The 27,487-nt window shown below is 36.1% G+C and overlaps 1 protein-coding gene across 1 annotated transcript; it reads left to right on the top strand.

Annotated features, from left to right (window-relative positions):
* The first annotated feature begins 1,549 nt into the window (after window positions 1–1,549).
* On the top strand, window positions 1,550–17,679 carry LOC134527940 (death-associated protein 1). The gene is made up of 3 exons (XM_063360986.1): window positions 1,550–1,706; window positions 1,831–1,960; window positions 16,165–17,679. Exons 1-3 carry the CDS (start codon window positions 1,658–1,660, stop codon window positions 16,322–16,324), a joined length of 339 nt encoding a protein of 112 aa, XP_063217056.1. The 5' UTR covers window positions 1,550–1,657; the 3' UTR covers window positions 16,325–17,679.
* The last annotated feature ends 9,808 nt before the right edge of the window (window positions 17,680–27,487 follow it).

Here is a 27,487-nt window from a genome sequence, read left to right as displayed (position 1 = left end):
CTGGCGCAAGAGAGGCCGAGTCTCCCTCGGACGCATGCCAGTTCGGCAGTTCAGCACAGCTCACGGACCGGGGCGGACCTACGTCCCACGGAGGGGCAACAGCCTTTGTCTTCATCGAAAGTAACGTCCGGTAAATATAGTCACTAATTAACAGAACCCCTTTTTTTACTTAACCTCTCCGTGAGTACCCGGTCCCCCTTTTCGGTCCAGGACCTAATCCGACCGCATCAGTTTAAAGACACCCCGCACCACACTTGGTCAGCGGGGTTGATCTTCAGTATACGGCACGGGCCGCCTCCCGCAACTCACAGAACTTTACTTAAGGCCACGCGCACGGCGCTGACCACAAACCCGCAAGGGAGCTTGGACAAACTTAATTGCGGTGCGTGTTTCACCACAGTGGCCACAACACCCGCGCAGAGACATTCGTATACGGGGTTGGCCGTCTCCAACCGTCCACCCCTTAATTCAGTGTATTTTTGTGTCCCGTATTTTGTATTACTAACTTACGTTACCCGAGTAACGAGTGCCACGTAATTTATGCGCGCCCCCTTAATTCAGTGTATTTTTGTGTCCCGTATTTTGTATTACTAACTTACGTTACCCGAGTAACGAGTGCCACGTAATTTGTGCGTCCCCCCTTAATACAGTGTATTTCTATGTCCCGTATTTTGTATTACTAACTTACGTTACCCGAGTAACGAGTGCCACGTAACTTAATTAAGTGTACTTTTGTGTCCCGCCTTTGTGTTACGAAATTACGTTACCCGCGCAACCAGTGAGACGTATGAGACGTAACAGCGTCCGAGGCCCACGTAACGTGGAACACAAACAATACGGCGCCACGGAATAACGAGTAAACCCCCCCCCCCCGGGGACCTCTGTAGAGTGTTGTATTGTGTACGACTCGCTCCTATGAATAAAAGGTACAACACCGCCCCCTCAACTCCACGTCTCTTATTTAAACACCATCTCACGCAACACCGCCGCCGGCCCTAGTGGGCCACGCAGGGGCACATACATCCACGACCCCAAATTCACGACTAGAACTGAGCTAGTCTGGCGCCCACCCGGACAATACGTATCAAGAACCGCCTTTTCCCACTAGGAGCCACACCGGGACTCGAGCCCGAGACCCCGGACGACGGCAACCATTTATGAACATGTGGCAACTAACGTTGGATACATTTTTTTAAGTTATCACACATGTTCCTGAGAAATTTGCACACTGGGGTGGGATCTTTAAGAAAGATGCTGCGTACTTCCACAGTGAGCGCTAATGAGGTGATTTGTTTTTCCTACGATTGTTTGTATCAAAATATATTTTTAAAGTCTTAAGAATTTGTTATTTTTGTGTGCAAGTTAAATCATAGCAAAAGTGTTTTGCTTTAAGTTTATAATGTTGTTTTAAATTTCATTTGTTTGAGGCATGCTGACCGAGTTAGTTATCATTACGTTCGCTTGGAGCGCTAAATAGTGGCCCTAACGAAAGATTTGTGTCTAATTTTACCTTGAAATATATTTATTGTCTCTTTTCTATGAACGTCACATCAACTCTACTCTTTATTCTATGGACATAACCAAACGATAGCGTGAAAAAGTGGAGCTTGTGAATGAAATTTGTGTTAAAATTTTGGCGTTCGTACTCTGATAAAATATGTCCTCTACTGAAGAAAGTGACTTGAAGGCGGGGCATCCGCCAGCAGGTAATTTTTTTATCAATATCATTCGATAGAAAATATCCAGTTGCAATTATGTAAACAGCTGTTGACGTGTAAGTGGTGTGCGGCGTGTTTTATGTTAAGATTTTTTTTTAAATTATATTTTCAGTAAAGGCTGGTGGAATGCGAATTACACAACATAAAGGTCCAAAGGAGGATAAAGAATCGAAACCATCCAAAGAAAAGGATTCTGCTGAAGTGGAAACTGGTGGTGCAGGGGCTTTGAAAGTTTCAACTAGGTGAGAGGTTGTAAAGCAAATTATTCTTAGTTCAATTTAGACCTGGAACAAACAAATATTTTTAAAGAATTATCACATTGGCAAAGGTGTGAAAAAGTTTATACAGGATTCTTTGAGTCCTAGTCCTGGGATAACCCTACATCAATCACCTACTGGAATTGGCCCAGGTTTAGTAACTTAAGTGTAACTTAAATTGAACGATCAACCTGATTGCTGGTACACTGTCCACACTCTTACAAATGCGAAAACAAATATTAAAAATCCGAAAATACCTTTATTATATGCTCTTTAACTTCCTCTTTTCATTAAAAGCGGCGGAGATAAGAAATTGTAAATACTTTAGGAGATATCGAATTTTTTAATTTTGCAATACAAGACCTGTGGAACCATTCGAGCGACGCCATTTTTGTTATTTTGCCGTGTGTTCGTGAATACGTGAATCGTCAATGCGTAATTAATAAAATGGTTGATTAGGTCAGGTCAGTTACATTATTAATACTCTCAAACTAAGCCGACATTAAAAATAATGTGAATTAATTTTAATTATTCTTTAGTTTTAAATTATTTATAATGTAACTGACCTTACCTAACAAACCCGTAACAAAGGATGCTCAGTAACAACTCACGTAAATTTTTTTTGTTACTTATTACTTGCGCAACAATATCAAAAACACAAATAAGACTTTAAAATTAGAAACGTTAAAAACTCACCTAAATTGGAGGCGGTAATTAAACACCGTTTTAAACAATAAATGAACTAAATAATCACGTATTGGTTCATTTGAATTCTGGCCTATCACGAACAATCACGCGACATCATTATCCAATAAAAAAAGTAGATACTCGTACCTCGTACGTAAACAAGGAACAATGTTAACCGCCACATCACGGCACTGGTATTGTGATGAAATTTAAAAATTCTATATCTCCCAAAGTATTTGGAATTTCTTATCTCCGCCGCTTTTAATGAAAAGAGGAAGTTGAAGAGCATATAATAAAGGTATTTTCGGATTTTTAACAATTTTTTTCGCAAATACCGCTCAACTACATATGATGAAATTAAAAAATTCGATATCTCCTAAAGTATTTGGAATTTCTTACCTCCGCCACTTTTAATGAAAAGAGGACGTTGAAGAGCATAAAATAAAGGTATTTTCGGATTTTTAACATTTTTTTTCGCAAATACCGCCCAACTACATATTTACCTGAAGTTCTAATGTTTTACGTACGGAAGTAAGGGACTAGTATGGATGTAGAGACCATTACAACATCGATAACGTCACCAACATGTCAGTGCTCACATCATTACCATCCCTAATTTCTTCCGGGACTAGCGTTGGAATATGCAGGTTTTGGGCTGGGAACATTCACATGCTTGTTTTGCACAAAATATGTTTCTTAATGAAAATTACTTTTAGAAATTGTATATACGACAACCCTACCTATTTTAGTGTAGAACACGATACCAAACGTCTAATATGTACGGTATACAGTATCATATTTTATACTACACTCCTACAGGTTTAGTATCATTTTCAATACCACTTTATATAATTTTTTGTATTATTATTCAACTATTTTGATGTCCTGGATATTATTTAGTATACTATAGCCCTACCTATTCACCATAAGAATTTAAAGGTTGTAATTACTATTGAGACATTGAACTCTTGCACTTTATATTATTATTACTATTATTATATATCAATTGTTTGACCTTTATGTTATGCCCTGTGGCAACACTGTTCAAGTTGGTCACTGTGCAATTGTTTTGTTATTTTGTTTTTCGTTTTTGTTTCTTTCTTACTCACTGGTAGAATGATCATCAATGGCATAAGGTGACGAAACGTTGATTACTGAACGAATAAAGTGTCTGTGCAATTACTAAATGTTTACAATGTGTATCAGTAATGCGCGATACAAAGCGATAACCCAGTCCATTCCTTAAAACCTCAATAGGTTATGGGCCCAGGATCGCAGGACTGTTTTTATCGACTTTATTTTTTCGTTGCGCGTGTGTTAACCCGTTTCAAGCTCTTGATCCATTAGTCGGTCGAAGTTTTTCGAAATGGATCTGAAGGTAAACATTGGCAATCTCGAAGGAAAGAACAACTGGGCTACATGGAAGTACAAGGTACTTATCCTACTCAGAAGTATTCCTGGGGGTGAGGACGTTGTCATCGGCAAGTTGACCAAGCCTGTCCCACCCGATCCAACGGCTTCTGCTCAACAGGTAACGGCTCATGATACCAAATTAGACTACATACTACCAAAATGTGGACACGAAAGCTTTATTGATTCTGACAAGTAACATGACAGAAGAAACTTTAACGCAAGTAATGAGGTACAACACTTCAAAGGAAGTCTGGCAAGAGTTACATAGATTATATGAAGGTGTCACTGAAGATAAAGCTTTCTATCTATGTATGCAATTCTTTACGTACAAGTCAGATTCCAATGACGACATGGCTAGTCACCTGTCAAAGATTAAAAATATTTGGAATAACCTCAACATACAGTTGTCTGAAAGCATGTAAATTAAAACTCTGCCAGATATGTTACTCATTTGTAAGGTTCTGGAGACTCTGCCCCCTGAGTATTTCTCTTTCAAATCCAGCTGGCTTCTAATGCCTAAAAGTGAAAGGACGGTTGAGAATTTAACCAGTCAGCTCTGTACCCACGAAAGAAAATTAGCAATCAAAGGCTCTCAGGCCAAATGTTTAGACTCACAAGAGGCACTTGTTGCATTCAAACATAATTTCAAGTCCAAAGTAACCTATTACTACTGCCATAAAGAAGGTCACGTTATTAAGAATTGCATAAAATGGAAAAGGGATGGTAGGCCACCTAAAAATAAATCTCAAGACCTTTCTGACAGCAACATGGTGTTATATGCTACCAACAAAGAAGTATTTTCCGCCAACTGTGATAATGAAAATTGGTTTGTAGATAATGGCGCCACAAACCATGTTTGCAACAACAAGTCTCTTTTTATGTCTGTTAAAGAATTCAGTTCTCCCCATAAGGTGACTACAGCAAATGGCATTAGTGTGCCAGCCATCGGTACAGGCGATATTGTTGTCCACACCTACATTGACGGTACACAGAGAGAATTAACATTTTCTAATGTTTGGTACGTGCCAGAAATGAGCAAAAACCTATTTTCTGTCTTGTCTGCTCAGGACAAAAACCCTGGCAGCAAGTTCGTTTCCACAGCCGAGAAATGCTGTTTCCAAGTCAATAACAAGAACATCTTGACCGGCTCCCGAATGCGGAATGGTGGACTGTATCAACTGCATCTATCCAGTGCTAATCATGTAAACTCTGTATCCAGCGACGAAGGTCTTCTGCAGCTCTATCATGAACACTTAGCACATCAAAATAAGAAGCATGTCAAGGCATTCATCGAACGAGAACTAGGCATAACAGTCAAGATAGATTCTGAAGTTTGCGAAGGCTGTGTTTATGGCAAAGCACACAGTCACAAGTTTGGCAGAAGGAAAAGAGCCTCAGCACCCGGTGAAATCATCCACGCCGATGTATGCGGCCCATTCGAACCATCATGTTCAGGTTCCCGTTACTATGAATTATTCAAAGACGATTTCACGAGATTTCGATTCATATATTTCATAAAGGAAAAATCTGAGGTCTATGAAAAATTCCTGCTAGTGCTGAAAGAATGTGAACGTGCTGGTCACAAGGCACAGTCATTTCTGAGTGATAACGGCGGAGAATTTGACAACTCCAGAATGAAGAGATTCTTAGATAACCAAGGTATCCAACAGATTCTCACGATGCCCTACTGCAGCGAGATGAACGGATACATAGAAAGAGACAACCAAGTGGTCGTGGAAGCTGCTCGAGCTATGTTACACGCTCATGACAACCTACCTCAAGCATTGTGGGCTGAATTGACCAATACAGCTGTCTACATTCTAAATAGAACTGGTCCAACCACAATAGAAGACAAGACTCCATTTGAACTTTGGTTTGGGAAGAAAGAAAGCCTCAAGCACCTTAAGATAATAGGAAGCGAATGCTACGCTCACATACCAAAACAAAGAAGGGGTAAACTGGACAAAAAAGCCATCAAAGGTATCCTAGTCTGATACGACTTCTGCGGATACAGAATATGGAACAACGGAAGATGGATTATAAGATCCAGAGACGTAGTCTTCAACGAAAAACCATTGACAACAAAAATGGCAATTTCCCTTCCCAACAAGTGTGACGAATCTCAGTCACAAGAGGGTCAAGAAAAGGAAATCGAATCAGAGGATGAAGAACAGTTCAATAGCCAAAATACTCCCGAAAAATGTCAAGGAGAATCAAGTGATCTGGAAGATTTCCTAGGATTCAGCGACCCAGAGAATGTCAAAAACCAGAAGATGGCACTGAGAGACAGGGACAAAATAAGACCCCCCCCCAGCGATACGAAGAATACGTTTCACTCATTAAGACAGAGAATCCCGACACCCCAGGTACTTATTAGGAAGGAATAAATTCGAAAAACTCCGAGAGCTGGCGACAAGCTATGAACACAGAAATGAAGGCATTGACAGAAAACGAAACATGGACGCTTCAGAGCTTACCCAAAGACAAGAAGGCACTGGCTTGCAAGTGGACATACAAGATCAAGGAAAATCCAGACGGAAACATTGAAAAATACAAGGCCAGATTAGTCGTCAAAGGGTTCTCACAAGAGAAAGGGGTTTATTACAATGAAACATTTAGTCCTGTTGCGAAGATGAGTACTATAAGAACCATCCTAAGCGTCGCAGCAAGCAAGAAGATGTCACTCGCCCAATTTGATGTGTCCACTGCCTTTCTCTATGGTGAGCTCTATGATAGTGAAGAAATTTACATTCAGCAACCCGAAGGATACAATGACGGCACAAATCAAGTCTGCAGACTCAAAAAGAGCTTGTACGGACTGAAACAAGCAGCACGATTTTGGCACAAGAGATTCATTGATTTTCTGAAAGCCCTAGATTTCACTCCTTGTAGCGCTGACCCCTGTCTATTTGCAAGAAAAATAGGTGAAGATCAACTCATCCTAGCACTATACGTTGACGATGGGCTCATTGCATCAACCAGCAAAAGGGAGTTGGACAATTTTTTGGAAGCCCTGAAATCTGAGTTCAAAGTCTGCCATAAGAAGCTGTCCTACTTCCTCGGACTGGAAGTAACCCATCAAGACGATGGTACAATCAAAGTAGACCAAAGGAACTACACTAGGAAGATTTTGAAGAGATTCGGCATGGAAAACTGTAGGAGCGTGTTGACACCCATTGTAAGTAATCCACAAGGGAATTCTGAATCAGGGAGAGAAATCGAAAACTACCCATATCGTCAAGCGGTTGGTGCACTGATGTACTTAATGGTAGCAACAAGACCGGACATCGCATTCGCGTCAAAAGAATATTCCGATACCTGAAAGGAACTGAGGAACTTGGAATCGTATACCAATCAGGAAAGGACCCAAGTTTCCTCGAATGCTACAGTGATGCGGATCTTGGTGGAGACCCCAGCACCGGACGGTCCACATCAGGGATAATATCCAAGTATGCTGGAGGAGCAATTTCATGGTGCAGTCAGAGACAGACCAGCGTTGCAATATCCACTACTGAGGCAGAGCTCGGCAGCCTTCGTGAGACTCCGATTCTCTACGTCGATAATGAATCTGCTATCAAACTAGCCAAGAACCCGGAAATGCACCGACGAACAAAACACATACGGATCCGGCACTTTTTCGTCAGAGAAGTCGTACAGGAAGGACTAATTGACATTCAACCTATATCAACGGACAACCAATTAGCGGACATGCTAACAAAACCACTTCACAGACCGAAGCTATCAAACCACATGGGTGGAATTGGACTAAAGTGATGACGACTAAAGTGCACTCTTCAATGAGGGAGAGTATTGAGACATTGAACTCTTGCACTCTATATTATTATTACTATTATTATATATCGATTGTTTGACCTTTATGTTATGCCCTGTGGCAACACTGTTTACGTTGGTCACTGAGCAATTGTTTTGTTATTTTGTTTTTCGTTTTTGTTTCTTTCTTACTCACTGGTAGAATGATCAACAATGGCGTAAGGTGACGAAACGTTGATTACTGAATGAATAAAGTGTCTGTGCAATTACTAAATGTTTACAATGTGTATCAGTAATGCGCGATACAAAGCGATAACCCAGTCCATTCCTTAAAACCTCAATAATTACTTCAGCACCGCCTTGTTGATGACTTCATAAAATTTGAAACATAACTTAGTAAAACTATTTTTAATGTATCTGAACTATTTTACCACTTTATCTTTGTTTCTATTTTTTCAGAAAGCACAATACTCATTTGAGACTTTATACATTATTTGATTAATTTGATGATTCACTGTTCAAAAGAAAACAAAAAATCCCTTTATTCCTCCATTATTGGTCAACTTCCATGATGTTATACATTTCTCCTAATTTATTTACCTCCAATAAATAAATCTGTAATACATGGTATCGTATTGTGAACATGACCTGGTGTTGTATAAGATTAAAAATATTTTATTATTTAATAACTAGACTGTGTCTGCTGAAACAATATCAGATTATGAATACAAAAATTACTTCATATCAATAGATGTAACAGTAGAGTATTTGTAATGTAAGTGACAGAAATCACTTTTTATGTCTTGCACAATCACAATAAAATTAACATATTATTAAGAGCCATAAAGCTTGGAATACTTGTATTTATCAATGTTTCATTGAAGTAAACAAGCTTAGCTCTTATAGTAGTGTGGGTAATGAGAGCCTCTCTTCTAAATAAAGGTAAATTCAGACAAGTGGGGCTTTGGGGGGAAGAAATTTGAAATTGGTGTTTCCTGCTTTCTTTAGTTACTGTTAACTATTCTGTAAAAGGGTGTTGAAATAAGTGTATAACATGTCATAATCATGCCCGACTAAAATGACGGCTGTTCCTTGCACAAACAAAAACACTTGAATGTTGCATATAGTGGGGTGTGAAATTCTTTTAATAGTAATATAATTATTCAAAGACAGTAACTCTTGGAATCAAAATAAAAGTGTTTCACTGAGTTTTTAAATTTATTCGTCTTAAGACTACAAACTTACATATTCTTTACAAAACAGGTCATTGCTCACTGTTCTGTCTTCAGGAAATAATGTCCCTAGCGACTCCATCGTCTAGGCACAAAAATACATGGGAAATAAGTCCCGGTGGATCAGTGGACCACCTGGGCCTACGCCGCACGTCTGGGGTCTATAAATTCTAAATAAACACATGAAAATCTATGAAAAGAACGAAGGTTTATATTTAACTGCGGCATGGCCCTGGCACACCAGAAGTGAAATTATCCGCCCTTACACTCTCATAAATTATGTGTGAGTCGCCACCCCTGCGTGTCCTTTCGGCACAGTACTGGAACAACAACTGACGAAACTCAGCACATCACACAGCTTACAGAAAAATCTACTTAGCTGGGGACTTCCCCGTAAAGCTGCCTTGCTGATGGCTAACAACACTTATTCTTACAATTACTATTCAGTGATACCCCGTCTGACGGGCCTTCCCCCCGTTCTCTCACATGTTTCTGTCCTCTCACACCTCTGTCTCTTTTTAATCTAATACAATTCTGTGATTCCTCAGTCCTGGCGAACGTCTGTCCCTCTCTTACACTGGATGTAATAAATTGTCATTATTTTGGCGCTGCTGGATCGCTGCACTTCTTTCTTTCTTTTTACCAGACCCATTGTTCCATGATCCAAAAACATTATCATCACACTATGAACTACATAAGTAATCAAATTTATATATTAAAAAAAAATACTTTTTAAAGAAAATAAATTCTTATAATCCGCACTTACATAAAAAATAACCCAGCCAACCAAGTGAAAGACAGTAAAATTATAATAAAGAGGCTTTTTTTAAATGAAATAATTAAATATAAAAATTAAACAGGTGAATCCATACCAAGTTGCCCAGCACTGGTTGCTCAACCATTTTAAGAAAATTTGATAATTTGTGCTTTGTTAACATTATGTATTGACAGTTTAAAACTAGCACAATTAAATTTTTATTCTCACTGGTTTGATTATGGCAGCCATTTTGTTGCCATGGCGCACAATAATTTTTACATTTGCAGGGGTTTACCTACATTGCCATATCTTAGCTTTGGTAGGTCATAGCATGATGAAACAAAATCTGAGGTGTTAAGCACATTATATACTACAACTCTGATCATAAACCATTTTTCTAAAATCACTCAATCTTACCAACTTTGAAGGTTGAACTTCTGCTTCACAATTGCAAAAATTTGCATTTTCATAATATATATATATATTTTTTTTATATACAGAATGAAGGCAGTATGTGTTGGGCTTCAAAATATTTTAGAAAGTAATTATGTAATAGTAGTGTAAACACAAATTATTTGGAGTCTGCGACTCATTTTTACAAGCTTGTAAAAATGGGTTTTTTCATATTTTTTGCTTACTTTACGGCTTAGGTATATCTCTGGTGGGCAGTTATCTAAAAATCTGAAATTGCACACAATTAAGTACTCCATGGTACATAACTCCTGTTAAAATTTTGACTTTGAGATTCAACTGGTTCATAAGTTACAGCCTTGCCAAACTTGTGTAATATTGCATTTTTTTTGCAACAATGAAAATATTAATAAAATTAAATAATTTTTTCAAATGCAATTTATCTTAAAATTGGCATTCACTATGTAATTGAAAAGAGTTCCTGAACTAAGAACATTTAAAAGGTATGCCTGAGATGTTTGCCAAGTGTTGAAGTGCGCAGGTCCCAACAGTTACGGACTTGCTCTGGTATAAGAAAAGTGGTTTGTGTTTCCATGCATGGTTTTTGTTTTTCAGTATGGAGAAAGAGTGTTCAATAGGAAATTTAACAAATGAACAATGCCACAAATGTGTTTATGGTTCAGTGCAACAGGAATTAAAGAAAATCAGTGAATTTAGTTTAGAACAGCAACAGCTAATATTTTCTAGAGTTTATATTGATGTTAAGTCATTGTGTAAGTATCATGAGATTAAGTATCTTGTTAAATATCATCTTATAATTGCCTGGTATTGCAGTGATCCTTTACAAATGCATAAAAAGGTGATCACAAAAGGACCGAGGGAAATACTTCCTGAACATATGCATAAAGAAACAAACTACAATTTACTGCTTGTCCCTGGTAAGTCCTTGTGTTCTACATGCTAAAAAAATGTTTTTCTACCATTAGCAAATGATGGAACAGGGGACAAATGTGAAGACTTTATTCCTGCGAGTGAAAATTTGGAAAAAGTGGACAATGTATGTACTCAGGCGTTTCGCCAGCATCTAAAATAAGGAAATTGGGTACATTAAAGACCTCAAGCAATAGCTGACAAGATTGGTAAAGTTTAAAATGTGTTGAAAAGAAATCTTGAGAAATCTTTTCATGAAGTAATGGAAAACAGAGTAGTAAGTGTAGAGCCTATATAAGAGTTTGAAAAATTAATCATGATAATTAAGGAAAAATGTGCTAGTGCCGAAAAAGAAGTGCAAGTGAAAATAATTAGTTTACTTCCAAATTCATGGGGTTGACAAAGAATAGCTGAAGAGTTCAATATATCAGAGCATTTGGTAAAACTGACAAGAGACCTAGTGAAAGATCAGGGAATTCTACTCTAGTTGGGAAAGAACAAGGGTTTTGGCATTCAATCCGAGGTGGTTACTACAGTCCTGAATTCTATGAAAATGATGAATACAGTCGTGTTTGTCCCGGAAAAAAATACTGTTTATCTGTGAAAATAAATAAAATGAAATGTTAAAAGCAGAAGGGGCTGGTGCTGTGCAATTTGAATGAATTGTTTGTTTGTGAAATTTAAAGATAAACATCCAAACTGTAAAATTGGAAGATCAAAATTCGTAGAACTCAGACCTAATTGGTGTGTCATAGCTGGATTATCGGGAACACACAATGTTTGTGTTTGTAGTTATCATCAGAATGTTAAGGTAATGGTGGATGGTGCAAAGCTTATGAAGGACTACAAAGACCTTGCCATACTCATTTGTGATATGAATAGTTACAACAGTATGATGGGAAAATGTGTTACATGTCCAGGAAATGAAGCCCTAGTATCTCTGTTTTATGAATTTGAAGAAAGTGATGCCATTCCAGACAACATAATTTTTCAACAATGGACCACAACAGATGGAGCTGAAATGATAAACTGTTATTCAGCCAAAAGAAAAATTCTTTCAGTCTATTATTGAAAAACTTGATTCATTTACAACTCATCATTTTATATCAAAGATTCAGAGTCAATACCTGAAAGAGAAGAAGGAAAAACTTATGGAAATAGAGTGCATTTTTCTTGCAGACTTCGCAGAAAACTTTACATTTGTTATCCAAGACTAGATTCAGAGCTGCCACTGGGTAAATCGCCAACAAACTGTTCATCCCTTCGTATATTATTAAAAAGAAAACTATAAGCTTCTAACCCAATGTGTTTGTGTAATCAGTGATAATTTGGACCCTAACCCAACAACAGTGCATACCTTTCAATCTCATCTTATGAAACACTTAAAAGAAACTGTTCCTTGGGTTCATCATATAATTTACTTCTCAGATGGATCATCAAGTCAGTATAAAAATAAAAGGAATTTTATGAATGTCTGTCACCATAATAATGATTTCCGCCTTAGTGCAGAGTGGAATTTCTTCGCAACATCACATGGAAAAAATGCCTGTGATGGTATCGGAGGAACAACAAAAAGGAAAGTAACAAAGGCGAGTCTTCAAAGAACAGTCAAGGATCACATTCTTTCCCCTGAAGATATGATTATGTACTGTACACAGACAATTAAAATTATAAAAAAATATATATGTTAAAGAAGAGGAAATTACTGCTTGACAAGAAGAGCTCAAACCTAGGTTTAACAACTGCCAACGGCTCCCAGGAACACTGAAATTTCACCGCTTTGTTCCACTCACTGAGATTATAATGAGATGCTATGCAACATCCAAATCAGAAGAGATTGAGGATCTTCCAGTTTCAACCAAGTCTGTCCCCCTGAATCTTCGGAACAATGACATTGTTGCCTGTGTGTATGATGAACAGTGGTGGCTAGAAGTCATTGAGGAAGTTAATTTTGTGAACAATGACATTTAGTAAAATTTTACAACCCAGCTGGACCCAGAACGTCATTTAAGATGTCGTGCAGACAGTGTGTGGGTGTCTCTTAAGAAATGTGTTGAGAAAGCTCTGTCCATCAGAACTATCCATAGCAACTGGACGTTCACACAATATTCCAGCATCATTATGTGATTTAATTTCAATGCTGTTTAACAAACATAGAAAATAAGATATGGTGAACAAATTACAATCGTAAATCATTTGTAATGTCAAACAAACATATTGTCTATTTAGAAATGTGATATAAATGGACTATTGTGCTTCATATTTTGTACATAGTGTTTATTTGTTTTGACATAAAACTTTAATGTAATATGTAATCATACTTTTTGACTTAGTACAGTACTTACAGCATTATATTAAATTTAATTAAGAAAATATATATGCAGTTATTAAAATTTCTTTTATTTAAGCAAATAAATAAATAATTTACGAGTTCGCAACAGGCTGTAACTTATGAACCAGTTGAATCTCAAAGTCAAAATTTTAACAGAAGTTATGTACCATGGAGTACTTAATTGTGTGCAATTTCAGATTTTTAGATAACTGCCCACCAGAGATGTACCTAAGCCGTAAAGTAAGCAAAAAATATGAAAAAACTCATTTTTACAAGCTTGTAAAAATGAGTTGCAGACTCCAAATAATTTGTGTTTACACTACTATTACATAAGTACTTTCTAAAATATTTTGAAGCCCAACACATACTGCCTTCATTCTGAAAAAAAAAAATTATGAAAATGCAAATTTTTGCAATTGTGAGGCAGAAGTTCAACCTTCAAAGTTGGTAAGATTGAGTGATTTTAGAAAAATGGTTTATGATCAGAATTGTAGTATATAATGTGCTTAACACCTCAGATTTTGTTTCATCATGGTATGACCTACCAAAGCTAAGATATGGCAATGTAGGTAAATCCTTGCAAATGTAAAAATTGTTGCGCACCATGGCAACAAAATGGCTGCCATAATCAAACCAGTGAGATTAAAAATCTAATTGTGCCGGTTTTAAACTGTCAATACATAATGTAAACAAGGCACAAAATATCAATTTTATTTTAATTAATGAAGCTACCAATATTTTTTTTTTTTTTGGACCTCTTCATATGTATTGACCCATAAAAGAATATTACTGATGATATATTATAATATAATACAAAACTAGGTCACTGTGACATTAAACTTACATAATCAGCTGATTTCGTCTGAACATCAAAATGTAATATTTATTCCTCAAAAAATACTTGTGAAAGCAGGGACTTGCATCTTTGCTAATGAGTATATTAGGGCATCATAATGCTGTGCGTTCCCATGGCAATCACTTGTGAGCAGTGGTAACTGTTTTATGAAACAAAAATATGTTTTTTGAGTTTTACTATATTGTATTTTCTGTGTGCAAGTGGAATTATGACTATGTTTTACTCGTCATGCAAGCTGACCGAGTAGTAGTTGTGCTGCAGTTGTCAAAGTGAAAGTTTCCAGGCTGTTATTCTATCTTTTGTCTATGCACCAGATGCCTGTCAGACCAGCATGTACATGTCAGCATAACACGGCTTTCTGATTTTATCTTATGTGGGTGAAGAGCTTTTGTCATAGTCTGCATAAAGTTACCATAAATGTGTTGATATTTTGAATCTGTGTTTCTTACAGAAGAACCAAAATTCAATTTCTTAGCTTAGAACATTCTTAAAAAGTAATTATTTGCTATTGTAAAATATAATTCAGATAGTTTTGTACGTAATATATTGACATTGTTGAAACAAAAATAAGTTTTACAGCTTGCGTAACTAGTTATGCAAGGGAAAGTAATGGTACTTAAATGTACAGATGTTTTAAAAATTTTAATTACTGCATGTACAAACAATTTCATTATTTTTTATCTTGCTTGCTAATTATGTAATGTGCATGAATTCAGTACTTTTGTAAATAGTATGTGTTGTATATTTTTACTCAAACTACTTGTTGGCTTTTGGGTTGAAACCATATCCTTGTAAATGATGAGCCCAACGTTTTGGCGTGCCATGTTGCAGCTTGGTGGTCTGGTGCAATATTTATGTAGGGGCTGATCGCAGCTGAGATGTGATTGGTCCCTGAGGTTCGCCTTGATTGGCAGATGGTCTGGCCCATCAGGAAGCATCGCTTTGTAGGTGCCAGATTGTAGACTTTTGCTAATTCATTTATGATGAATGTTCCCTAGTTTTGTAAAACAAAGAATTCCAGATATTACTTCATTTATTGTCTTCTCTGTTGGTGTTTTATATTTTATATGGCTTCTCTGATTAATCTGTGGTTGTAGTTGGCAATATTTATAATGGTTTTGGCTTGGTCAAAGTGAATTGTATGTCCTGTATCATTTTAGTGCTGAGCTATGGCTGAATGTTTCTGTTGTATTTGATGTCTACTGTACGTTCTTTTAGGTGAGTAGAGGCCCTCCTGCAAGTTTGTCCTACATAGGTTTTGTTGCAGGAGCAGGGAACTTTATAAACTCCTGAGAGGTTATCAGGCAGATCTTTGTCTTTCGCAATGCTTAGAAATGTCTTGAGTTTATTGTCTGCTTCTGTACTATATTGATGTTATGTTTTTGTAACACTTTGGACATTCTTTCTGTAGTCCCTTGATGCATGACAGTGCTGCAAAATTTTCTTTTAAATATTGTTTTTCAGTGTTTCTTTTTCTTTTGTTTTTTTCTTGTTTATGGCTCTCGATATTTATATCTCTGTGTAAATATTAGCTAACACCTTTAAACATGCTGCAGTTCTCCTTTTATGCTGGATTTGTTGCAGATGTTCTTTGTTGTGATGATTAATACCTTCTTGTGGGCTGGAGGAGGTGGTAGCTTCCAAACACAAACTTGGTTTTCTTCTGCGCTCCCCCCCACCCTCCATATTCGTGGTCTGGTCGCAACAGCTTCATGTTTATGTTTATGATTATATAACGGTAAGAATTTTGCCTGGAAGTGATATTTTCTGTGAGCTCTGTGAACTCTGTATGTTGCACAGCCCACCGAAGACCACGATGATCTCGGGAGCCCCGGTGCGTGGCCACGCAGACTTTCCAGCAGAAGCCGTCCAGAGCTTCCACGAGAAGCCGGTGCCCACGCATGACGCGCGTTCTACCAGCAACACCCGGCCTAACATCATCCAGCAGCCCCGCAAGTAGACACCGCAGCAAGCAAGAGGGAGGGATAGCAATTGGAACCACATTTTTTGGAATTTGTTGCTATTATGGGAACATGTGCAATTTTGTATATTTTTCAAAACTGTGGTCTGTTATTGCAAAAAAAAAAAATACCTACATGTTATGGTTGAAGTAGGCAAGTGTTTAGTCTTTTTGTGAGACATATTGAATTTGTTTGATAACTTGTATACATCTTTGTTATTTTTGCTTTTAGTTGTGATTGAAAAAAAAAAAGATATGTTTTTTTAAATCAACTTGACTGGTGGAGTCAATAACTTTACTTCTTTAAGTATGCATAAAACAGTTGCTTGAGGAATCGGTTCTTTTGATATAAGTAGGTGTTTAATATATTTTTTTTAATCATATTACTGGGCATTTGTTTTAAAAAAACATTATTAGGTAAATTGGTACCCAATTGTTTATTGCATCATGAGAAAATTTCTTTACTAAATATTGTCATCAATGTGACTTAGAATAAATTAATAACTTTAATAATTGATAAATATATATATAGTTTATGATAAATATTGTTTCACGTGCTCACTTTATAAGTACAGTAGAACCTCACATATCCGACCATGGCGGGACCGGGCCATGGTCGGAACGGCCAAAAGGTCGGATATCCGTAGGAGCAAAAAAAAACCCTTTCCCAGCTATACAGTATGTACATTAATACAACTTTATTTGTAAAAATGATGCTGTATACATTTCAAACATTTATTTTTTGTTAAATTATAAATGAGAAGATGAATACAATGTAAGCATACCTTATTTAAAGAATTCAGTAATGTATTTTTAGTTTCAGTTTTGCCTCATCTTGATTTTGCGGAAGTGTCTCTCCACTTTTTTTTGCCCACAATACATTACGTTACGTTAAAAAAAAGCATAGGACAGTACAAGATTATAGTACGAGCACATTCTACACCAGCAATCACGGCTGAACTGACAGTTTGCGACACGGAAACATGTAGATGCGTCACATTTTCAAGTCTGAACAGGCTCGCCAACCACGGAGACTAGGTCGGATATCCGGAGGAGTCGGTTGAGGGGTCCTACTGTAATAGTAATTACATTGTTATGTAGGATACATTTATTTCTGTTTAGGTGTAACTAAAATAATTGTTTAAGGGAAAATTTTTTTTAATACTTAATACTTGTAATTTTGTAACAATGGTTTATGGAAAACTTTACATTTAAATAGTATATTTTTTCTGGTCAGGAAAAATTGAAAGACTGAGCTTGTTATTATAGCTATAGGTGAAGTACTTCATTGCATTTTATGTCCAGAAGGAATGTAGGGACCATTTGTTAAGGGAAATAAACTCTTAAAACCCAAAGTTCTCTTTTTATTTTACTGTTTTAGTATTTTTAGCACTCATTTTGGCAAATTTGACATCAGAAAAGCAAAGTGGATTGAATGAACTAGAGTTTACACTGTAGCACTTCAGACCTCCGGCTATCTCAACATTGTTCTAGAGTGCACTCACATGAACTCTTGAAGAAATTTGTTGGGCGCTGAAATAACAGGCCAACAATAGTTTTGATGCCAGGGTATTTGGAACTGATTTCATATGAATTTGGTTTCCTGAATTCAAATATGGCATTAGTTTTTGCCTACGAGGTCAAAATTTTTGGATATAACGTTTTTGTGAAATGTATGTTTTACGTTATTTTAGGTTAAATCCATGAATCAAATCTAAAAATTAATCATGAAATTCTTATTTTTAAATTACACAAGTATTGTTATATTATACAAATATCATCAAAGTATATTATACAAATATATTATGCAAATATGATTCTAGTACATAGGCTACTAATATTATATATACAATGGTAGTACCAGGTTATCGATGGAGCAAATTAGTAACTCAACATTTCGGAAGCTTCTTTTTCATGAATTTCTTGAATATGAATATATCTTGGAACAGTCCCTTTTTAAACTTCAGCAATAATCTGCCATCATGTGTGAATCCCATCTTCCTTGATAGTGGTCCTCCATAATTTTAATATCTTCATGAAATCTTTTACCTTTCTCCTCACTGCTGTCTCCTAAATTTTCAGGAAAACTGTCCAGGTGGCTGTGTAAATAGTGCATCTTAATATTCATGTTGCACCCAAGGGATTTGAAATTTTTAAGCATGTTGTTTACCAGTTAAACATGGTTTTCTGCTTTTCGTTGGCCCAGAAAATTTCCGACAACTGCAACAAGTGAAGTCCAGGGATTTCACTCAGCCTCATTCATGGAATTTATGAAGGCTTGGTCCTTAATTAATTTTCTTATTTCTGGGCCATTAAATATTCCTGCTTTAATTTTTTCCTTACTCAAATGAGGCATTTTTCCCTCTATAAATGCAAAACATTATCCGTACAAGTTTTACAAACCTGATGCAGTACCCAGGATTTATCCTGATCACCGAGGTAAAAACCAAAGTATCCATGATAAGCTCTCTTTACAAGAGTCTTTCTGTTATCTTTTAATGTGTATTCTCCGCATATCTAGCAAAACATATCAGGATGGTTTACACAACTTCTTCGACTGGAACTCATTTTTTATCAACTTCAATCTATCCTACACGGCTAAAACTCACAAACTGACCTCAAATTTAGTTGAGCATTGAGATGGATGGGATTCTCATCCTGTGGTATCCCTGTGACGAAGTGGCTTGAGTCAAGCAAGCGGTTTTACTTCTTTTTTCACACTTATCTCAAAAAGTATGGCTGATAGAAAAAAAAACTAATTTTATATTTAAATTCAGCACCCCAAATATAGCTAAAATCAGTTCCAAAATCCTATGCACGAAAAAAAAAATTTCATGTTGGCTTGTGTAATATTTAAGTTCGAAAAGAAATGTTTCTGTCGATTGATGGGTTATTGGAATAAGGTCTCTTGGACATTAACTGATTTTAAAAGATTTTTATTTCTCGTTTACAAAAAGGCAACAAGTCACAATGGCCACCATCTTCCGACCACGAAAACAAATACAGTATGAAAATTACACAAATATTGTTATATTATACAAATATATTATGCAAATATTATTATTATTAGTATATACTAATATTATATATACAAAGATAGTACTGTGATCTGACAAATTCCTTTTAAATGTTATGTAAAAGTTTCAAGATCGGCTTTGCCCGAACCACAGCTGTGAAATTCTCTCTTCACACCATTAGTTGCGAGCCACCGCCAAACACACGACCTACCGGTACCTCGTAGTCACTAACGACATGACCAATCTTTGTCCTCCAACAGGAAAAGGGCACTCATGTGACATAATTTCTACCTAATCTCAAAATTACACTGAAACATCACAGCACATGGCAACAGCACTTTGACTAAAATCCAGAGAGTTTATTATGCTTATAGAAAACTCTATCTCTCTTTCTCCATAGTACTGTATATAATCTGACTACATAAAAACTGAAAATTAAACTGGTGGACAAATGAGAAGGGCAGTATTCTGGGTTGCTACTACATGTTGTGCCAAGGTGAGATGTAAGTGATCTGCTTAGTACCTGCCAGAACTACGTCTTTTTCAGCATACCACAGTCAACACTGATTCAGAGTCGACGAAACCCATGGAAGTGCCCTGTTAAAACTTCCCCAACTGAGCAAGGTGACAATTGGACTCACATTCTCGTAGACCTGGGTTTCAGTTTTGGGCATCAGTCCCAATTTTAGTTTTCCATTGTTTGTTGAAAATAACTCCAAGAACTTTACAATATTGAATATTAGTCCAGGGCAGACTCCTCTATGACTTATAATACATGTTACACCATTTTATCAAGATATTAAAAAAAAAAAAAAACTTTTTAAAATTTTGAATCTTATGCCTTAAGCAAAAAAATTCCATGAAGCTTTACATTTTAAAGAAACATAGTTAAATATTGGTCTTTTAATTCATCTGAAAAACAAACATTTACTTTTGAAAGAATAAAATACATAACTTTGCTATAAGCAATTCCTTAAATAATTTTTTATTTACTTATAAGTAGGGACAAAATTGTATGCTTTATTTTTTGCAAATTTGAATTTTAAAACAGGAAATTTCTGTGTTATTTTTAAACAGTTTCTTTATTCATAAAAATTGTGTATTAGTCAAAAAATATTAAAATTACTAATTTATTATTTTTATTTTACCACAATACTCACTTTTATGGACACCTGATGCACTTGTACAATAAAATCAGTAGTAATAAGCATATCTAGAACAGAACTACTCAGAAATAGGAAAAATTAAAATTTCTGTGTTTTTTAAAAATATTCATAAAAAATGCAAGATCAAAATAACATAATATTGTTTACAGTCCATTTATTTAATATGTTTTGGTACAAAATTCATGCTAAATTACATTGTTGGTTAGAACAATGCAACCCTTTTCTTATTTTGGGTTGGATTGATTACCTACAAGTAAATATCTGATTCTGCACTAAGTGGCTTCTGTATTTTACTTTTATTTTTAGCTATATAAGATAATTCTGCTTAGTTAGAAACATGTTGGGAAAAGTAGAAATACATACTAATTTGGCATTCTTAGACAAATTTATGAATTCAACTTGTAAGTGTAGCCTTAGATTATGAAAAACAATATTTTAAACTGTTATTTAACTGTGAGAAGTAAAATTCTGCTAAATTTCAGCCTTGTGGTTTGTTCCTGCACATTGCACACAATGATGGCAATTATTTCTTGCAATTGTCACATGTCTTTTCTTTGCACCATTGGCTTTAATATTTATTAGTTGTAGTTACCAGTTGACATAAAGTTTTGTGGTGGGATATTGTGCATATCAGAAAACATACACAAGACTTGTAGAAACATATTGCTGTATTGAATATTTCATTAAGTATACTAGTATACATATACATTTAACCCATAGCTTACTACCCTATTACATTAATGAAAGACGAAAGTCAGTGGTCTGGTGGATTCACTATACTGTGGACACTAATTGACTGTACCATGTACTCACATTAATATATAATTAGAGCTGTCCAGTGCTGTATGTTTTTGGAGTTGAAAAGTTCTGCTATCATTTGATAAAAACAGCTTCCTGCCTAATTGTTCCACACTAACACTCATTTGCATTCTTAAGAATCGTGCAATTATTTGAGTAGACTAGTCGAATATAAATGTCTAATCTGGGTTCATGCACTAGCACACGTAATGTCAAGGATCTAGTTTCACTGACATGATGGGGAAGACTCCCGATTCTTGCTCGGGGGGCGTCTGAAAATTACCTTTCCGTAACTCGGTACGGCCATGTCCAGAGAATGGGAAATTATGGTTTGAAGTCCACAGATCTCCCATAAGAAAGCATTTTTAAATTAATAAGCATGTATTTAAATTAGAAAATTTGTTTGCTATACATTTTGATCTTCAAGCAAGTGTTTTAAAAAATTCCATTTCAAGTATTTAAAAATAAATGTGCGGACACCCTTCCCTCGGCCCAGTTGAAAAATATTAACGGCGGCACACTACTTCGCAGAGCGCTGGTGACTGGCGACCCTCTGCAGTGGACGTGAGAAATGTGACAGGTGTCAAGATAATTGGGTGCCGGGCGATTAGTGGAAGATGCCACTCTTTTTTTTTTTTCTTCTCTCATTCGTGTGTGCGCTCTTACGTTCAGAAGCCGTAGCCAGCCTACACAAAATAAACGTGTGGGACGTGTACTGGCTTGTGCTATATATAGCCCATCCCCTTGCAACTCGCGTGACGTTGCAGGCAGCTGCGCAGTAGAGTGCGAGTTTCTGAGTCCGGACGGTTTCACCATGCTACAAACCCTCTCAGCGACCGCTCCGGAGAAATGAACAACTCAAGGTCAAAGCATTCTTGACAGCATCTGTAAATTTCCATCCCGTTACTGTGCCTTTCAGGTGTGGCCAAGGTTGCTTTGTCTGGTGCGGACTTTATGCGGATTTTAAAAAATTCCATTTCAAGTATTTAAAAAGAAATGTGCGGACATTATGCGATTAAATGCGTTATATTATTAGAAAATTTGCTTTAACAATTAGTTATCATAGAACTCAGTTGGACAAAAACCTACAGCATCATACCTAAACAAGACATTCAAAACTGGCTGTCTAGCAACAATGACAAAAGTGAATCTTTAGATTTAAGTAAAAAGTGTGCCAACAAAATAATTAGTTATAATTTTTTTTTCATGCATGGTGACAACTATTTATTCCTGTTTCAATGTTCCGAAGTGACATATTTGTGTTAAATGGATACTAAAGCACTTTGGTAAAATATTGGTGCAGTTAAATTTTTTAACTGTACTATAAGTTGGGCACTGTTCATGACAGTTTCTTCAGCAATATCTTTGCAAAGGCCTTTAAATTTATGCATGTGTGAGAGAAGTTTGCCAACTTATCTGTGGGTAAAACAACAAATTGAAAATATATTTATTTTCCACTCTTATTATATTACACAATAAAACCAATACACTAAACCATGAGAGACATAGTATAGATTGGATAGCAATTTTAGAAAACTAGGATGTAATTATGTTACGAAAGGAGTGATTAAACAAATTCCTGAGTTACAACAATGCTGCTTGTGCAAGACTGACTCAAGCACAATGGTTTTTTCCACCCTTCTCCTGGCTCGCCACTGGAGGGGAAGGTGTTGATGCACACAGAGAGCTCTCTGAGAAGGCTCTTTTGGTTCTTGTCGCATCGTAGCATCTACTTCACTTAGCCGCTGCCAGCAAAGTTCCCTCCGCCACCACAGTTAATTGCAAGCTGATGGTACTTGTATTGAAGATGGAATGTTTGGAAATTATCAATAACATTTTACTTGTTAAAAAATTATTTTACTATACATTTTTTTACACAGTGGAAAACTACAAATGCAAGAGGTATTAGGGAAAAAACATTCAGTGCTCAACACTATTTTCACTATACAGGTATGCACCGACTTACGACAGGTGTAACTTGGAATAAAAAATGCACTTATGAAAGTGTTTACAGCCCCTATGCCAGTTCGGACATGAATTTTGACTGCTGCCGGCTGATCGCAGTTCCCCTCTATTATTTATCATCAATTTCTTAAATAATAAACGTTTTCTCATAAACTGTGAAAACACTGTTCTGACGGTCTTGGAATGATTGACCGAATCGTAATTACGTTGTTAATTTGTAGTAGTTTCATTTTTAACATAGTATATTAACCATACATAACAAAACTACATGTTAAAATATTACAGTGTCATCTTTAAAAATGGGACTTTCATCACATGCCCAGCTTAGACCTGGCAAGGTATGTTACAGCCCAATTTTACGATAAAATTATGTTACCTTAAACTTTACTTCTGCATGTTTTCCAGTGGTGTTAACAGGAATATACCTTACTAATACATAATGTGAAGTATTTAATTCACACTCATAAATTTTCTTGTAAACAGTACTCTCACTTGTCAGATGCTGCACGTTTTAAAATTTATTTTCAAATTAATCGGCACCTGTATTATCAGTTCTCAGATATTATTCAAACCTTGACAAACAAGCAACTTCTTGTTTTTGCATAAATTGTAACAAAATTGGCATGGAATATGGACAATGTATGTATAAGTTAGGTCTAAGCGAAGTGCTGTATAGACACAGTCTTGAACTAATTTTTACATTATTTACTTACAGTGGCGTAGCCAGGATTTGTGTATGGGGGGTGTTAAGTAGCATGCCCCCCCCCCCCCCCCCCCCCCCCTACGTATTAAAGCGGGGGGTCCGGGGGTCCTCCCCCGGGAAAATTTTGATTTTAAGGTGTAAAATAGTGCTATTTTAGTAGTTTTCGGTACTTAAATTTAAATATTGTAATGGTAAAAATTTTATTAATTTTTAATATGAAATTTCTTTGAGTGATGAATAAGAAATTTAATTAAAGTTTTGGGGCTAAGGGGGGGGTTTTAACCCCTAAAACCCCCCCCTGGCTACGCCCCTGTTTACTTATGAAGTCAGCTCTTGATTATACGGCTCTTTACAGTTACTCTTAGGAAAAGGGGTGATTATTTTTAAGGAGTTACTATTGCAGTTTGAACATTGTTGATTATTTTTTTTGCATGAGGTCTGAATTTAAACTACTCTAGATTGCAAGAGAACTGAACTCATTGGCACATGTATATAACTTCTCCTTAACAATACAACCAACCCTAACCACTGTTTTGATTGGAGTCTTGTGGTTAAAACACAGTATTTATTAATAACACATTAGCATACTGTCCAAGGTCAATTAGCCACTTTTCATAGCCTTTCAAACATGCAACACAGGATTAGAAAAAATGGATTCCAAAATGTAGGGGACTTTTTTAATTAAAATACAGCCACACGTAAGTTAAAGCAGCATTATATAAGTCGTAGACTTTTGATTTCTACCTATTGGTAACATGTTGGTAACTCATGAGTTTAAAGCAAGCACATTATAAATGATGAAATTGAGAAGGTTAAGCCACAAAAGTCATTTGTAAATGACAAGGACGCTTCATAAACGTATAAACAGACTCAATATTACACCACCTTGTGTCCACACGCAGTTTTGTAAATACTAATGTTGCTGGGATAAAATTTTTAAGGTCAGCTGCCCTGCAAACTAGTGAAATTTAATAATTACTTGCAAAAAGTAAGCGGGGATGTGGACTGTTATTTGTCAGATGAAGTCTACATAATGGCTTCCATTTCCCACGGGACCAGCTGCGGCAATAATTGTACAAGTCACAAGCTGACCTCGTGTCACAGCTTCGCGCTCACAGACCATGACCATGCTGTCGCGTTCCTGGACACTTGGCCAGTTTGTCTCCTTGGGCGGTCCAACAGTTCAGGGAAACCACCAAGTTGCATTGCTATATCACGTCTCTACTGGGAACAGATCAACACAACTCTTACAGAATTAGGTATTGGTTTGAAGATAAGGGGTGGTTTTAAAAACACAGGAGTGGGGGGACGGCTACCTCTAAGTGGTGCGAGTGTGTACAAGCACTGAGCGATAACGCATGGCTGCTGGAGTTCCAGCCACTCTCCCAGCTCGTGACCTCGGGTGGATGACACGTGCTGCCAAACAGTACAATGCTTACAAAGAAAATGTCATGTCATTCCCAAAATAAGTTCACTAGTCACTTTCCTGAATTTTCCTTTCAGATTATAAACGTATTGAATCAAATTTTCACGGTTACACATAAAAGGGTCATTACTTTAAGATAGTTAGTCCTGAGGGCCGTAGAATCTAGAGTTGACTATCTCTGCAAGTATTGCTCATCATGCTGAGGCAGGCATTTTTTGCGTAAAGATCTGAACGCCCATTAGACTGCAGTACAATATGCCTGCACCATCAGTTTCCTCCTTGCAATTGGCAGCCGTCTGCAAGACAAGTTATTGCCGTATTTGAAGGAGCCACTCAGTTTTCTTCCACACTGAACAGTAGACATGGACCTGAAATAAACTCAATCAATCAAATACGAAATACAGACGATGCTACAGTGTTTTAACTCTAAGCTAATCTCAAAATCTTTTCGTGAAAAAGACATGCCTCTACTCATTATTTTAGCCAGAACATGCCTGTGTAGTAAGATATTAATATCTTGTAGATAAACATCACAATACACTATCTTTTCAGATTTAACATTTTTCCGATGAAATGCATTACTGTATTAGTTTATTTTTCACTAATGCTCATATATGCACATCTGGGCATTTATTTTAGCTGCAACAATCTTTACTGCTAAAATATATATTTTTTTAAAATTGGATTTATAAAAAAATTACACTTATTTTTTAAATACTGATATTTGGCCAAATTGTCATTAATTTTGACTTAGTTAATCATATTTGGTTTTCAGAATATAATATAGTAATTTTTTAATAGAATGTTGAATACCTATTTTGAATAGGAGACTTAGGTACATTTTGTAACTAGATTGTACAAAAGTTCACGAAAAAGCATTCCTTTCGTAAGTCAGTGGCTTCCTGTTGAAAATGTTTTGGTCACCTCTAGCATAGTTAACATCGAACACTACAAAATTACATTTAAAGATACACAGCTCTCAACTAAAATTGTTTGTGGCAGCTAGCAGTAATTAACAAAAATTATGCTACTACAATAAGGTTATTAGTTCTATAATAAACCTGTGGATAGCAAAATAAATCATTATTGCTGTAGACAGTTACTTTAAAAAATGAATTATTTTAATGTGTTTTTCTTCCCAAAGGCTTAATGCAATTTGGAAATATAAGTTTATGACTTTTCAGAAAACCATACAACCCAAATATGGGAGAAAATATATCACAAATTTTAACACACATGCTAAATTATAAACAATTCATAATAATATTTTAATTTAAAACATTTTAATATGGGCACACAAAATTGTTATTAATGAGTAACACAGTCTTATACGTATAAACTAGGTACAGCGATTTAAAAATATAATTTCAAAGGGAAACACTTATGTCAAATACAGATAGTTTAATCAAGTACACGATTTTGAATTCACAAATACTTAAACAATAAAAATACTTTAAGTTCTATAATAGGAATATATTTTAGTTTATTTGATTGTATTCACAATTACTAGATTCAAAATGTTACAGTTACACAAAGATTAAGGAATGCCAAGGTAGTGTCTGAGAAGTCACACACTCTCGCTGATAATTTAATAACACTGTGCTTGCACACATCATGCAGCTCACTACAATTTGAGATGCAGTCAGGCGAGTGAAATTCGAGCAAAAACTTGGCAGGTTAATCAAATGGAAGCATACTCCACTTTGCCTCAAGTCACAACTGTGCAAGCCGACCTAAGTCAAGCTAGTACTTGTTACAATTTGGTTCCCACACACTTTAAAGCTATTACAGCAACAAATACTGCCTATAAACGCCATCCAATAATCACTAATGACAATTTCAATTTCAATTTCATTAACTGTTCCTTATGTCTACTAAGTATGCCAAACTTCGCAATTATTAAGTCTAAACAAAAATTCCTCTAACTTTAATTTTAAAAAGAATTTTAAAATTAGGGCTTGTTACGTTTCAGTTTACTCCATTATCTGCAACTAAATACATAGCATACATTTAAATATTTTATATCTTTTATTATTATTTACTAACACTATCAAGTTGAAATTATTTCACCTCTACGATTTGCAACCA

This window comes from Bacillus rossius, chromosome 1, assembly GCF_032445375.1.
Source record: "Bacillus rossius redtenbacheri isolate Brsri chromosome 1, Brsri_v3, whole genome shotgun sequence".
Lineage (NCBI taxonomy): Eukaryota > Metazoa > Arthropoda > Insecta > Phasmatodea > Bacillidae > Bacillus > Bacillus rossius.
The sequence above is the reverse complement of the archived record's forward strand: the minus strand, read 5'-3'. Positions and strand labels throughout refer to the sequence as shown.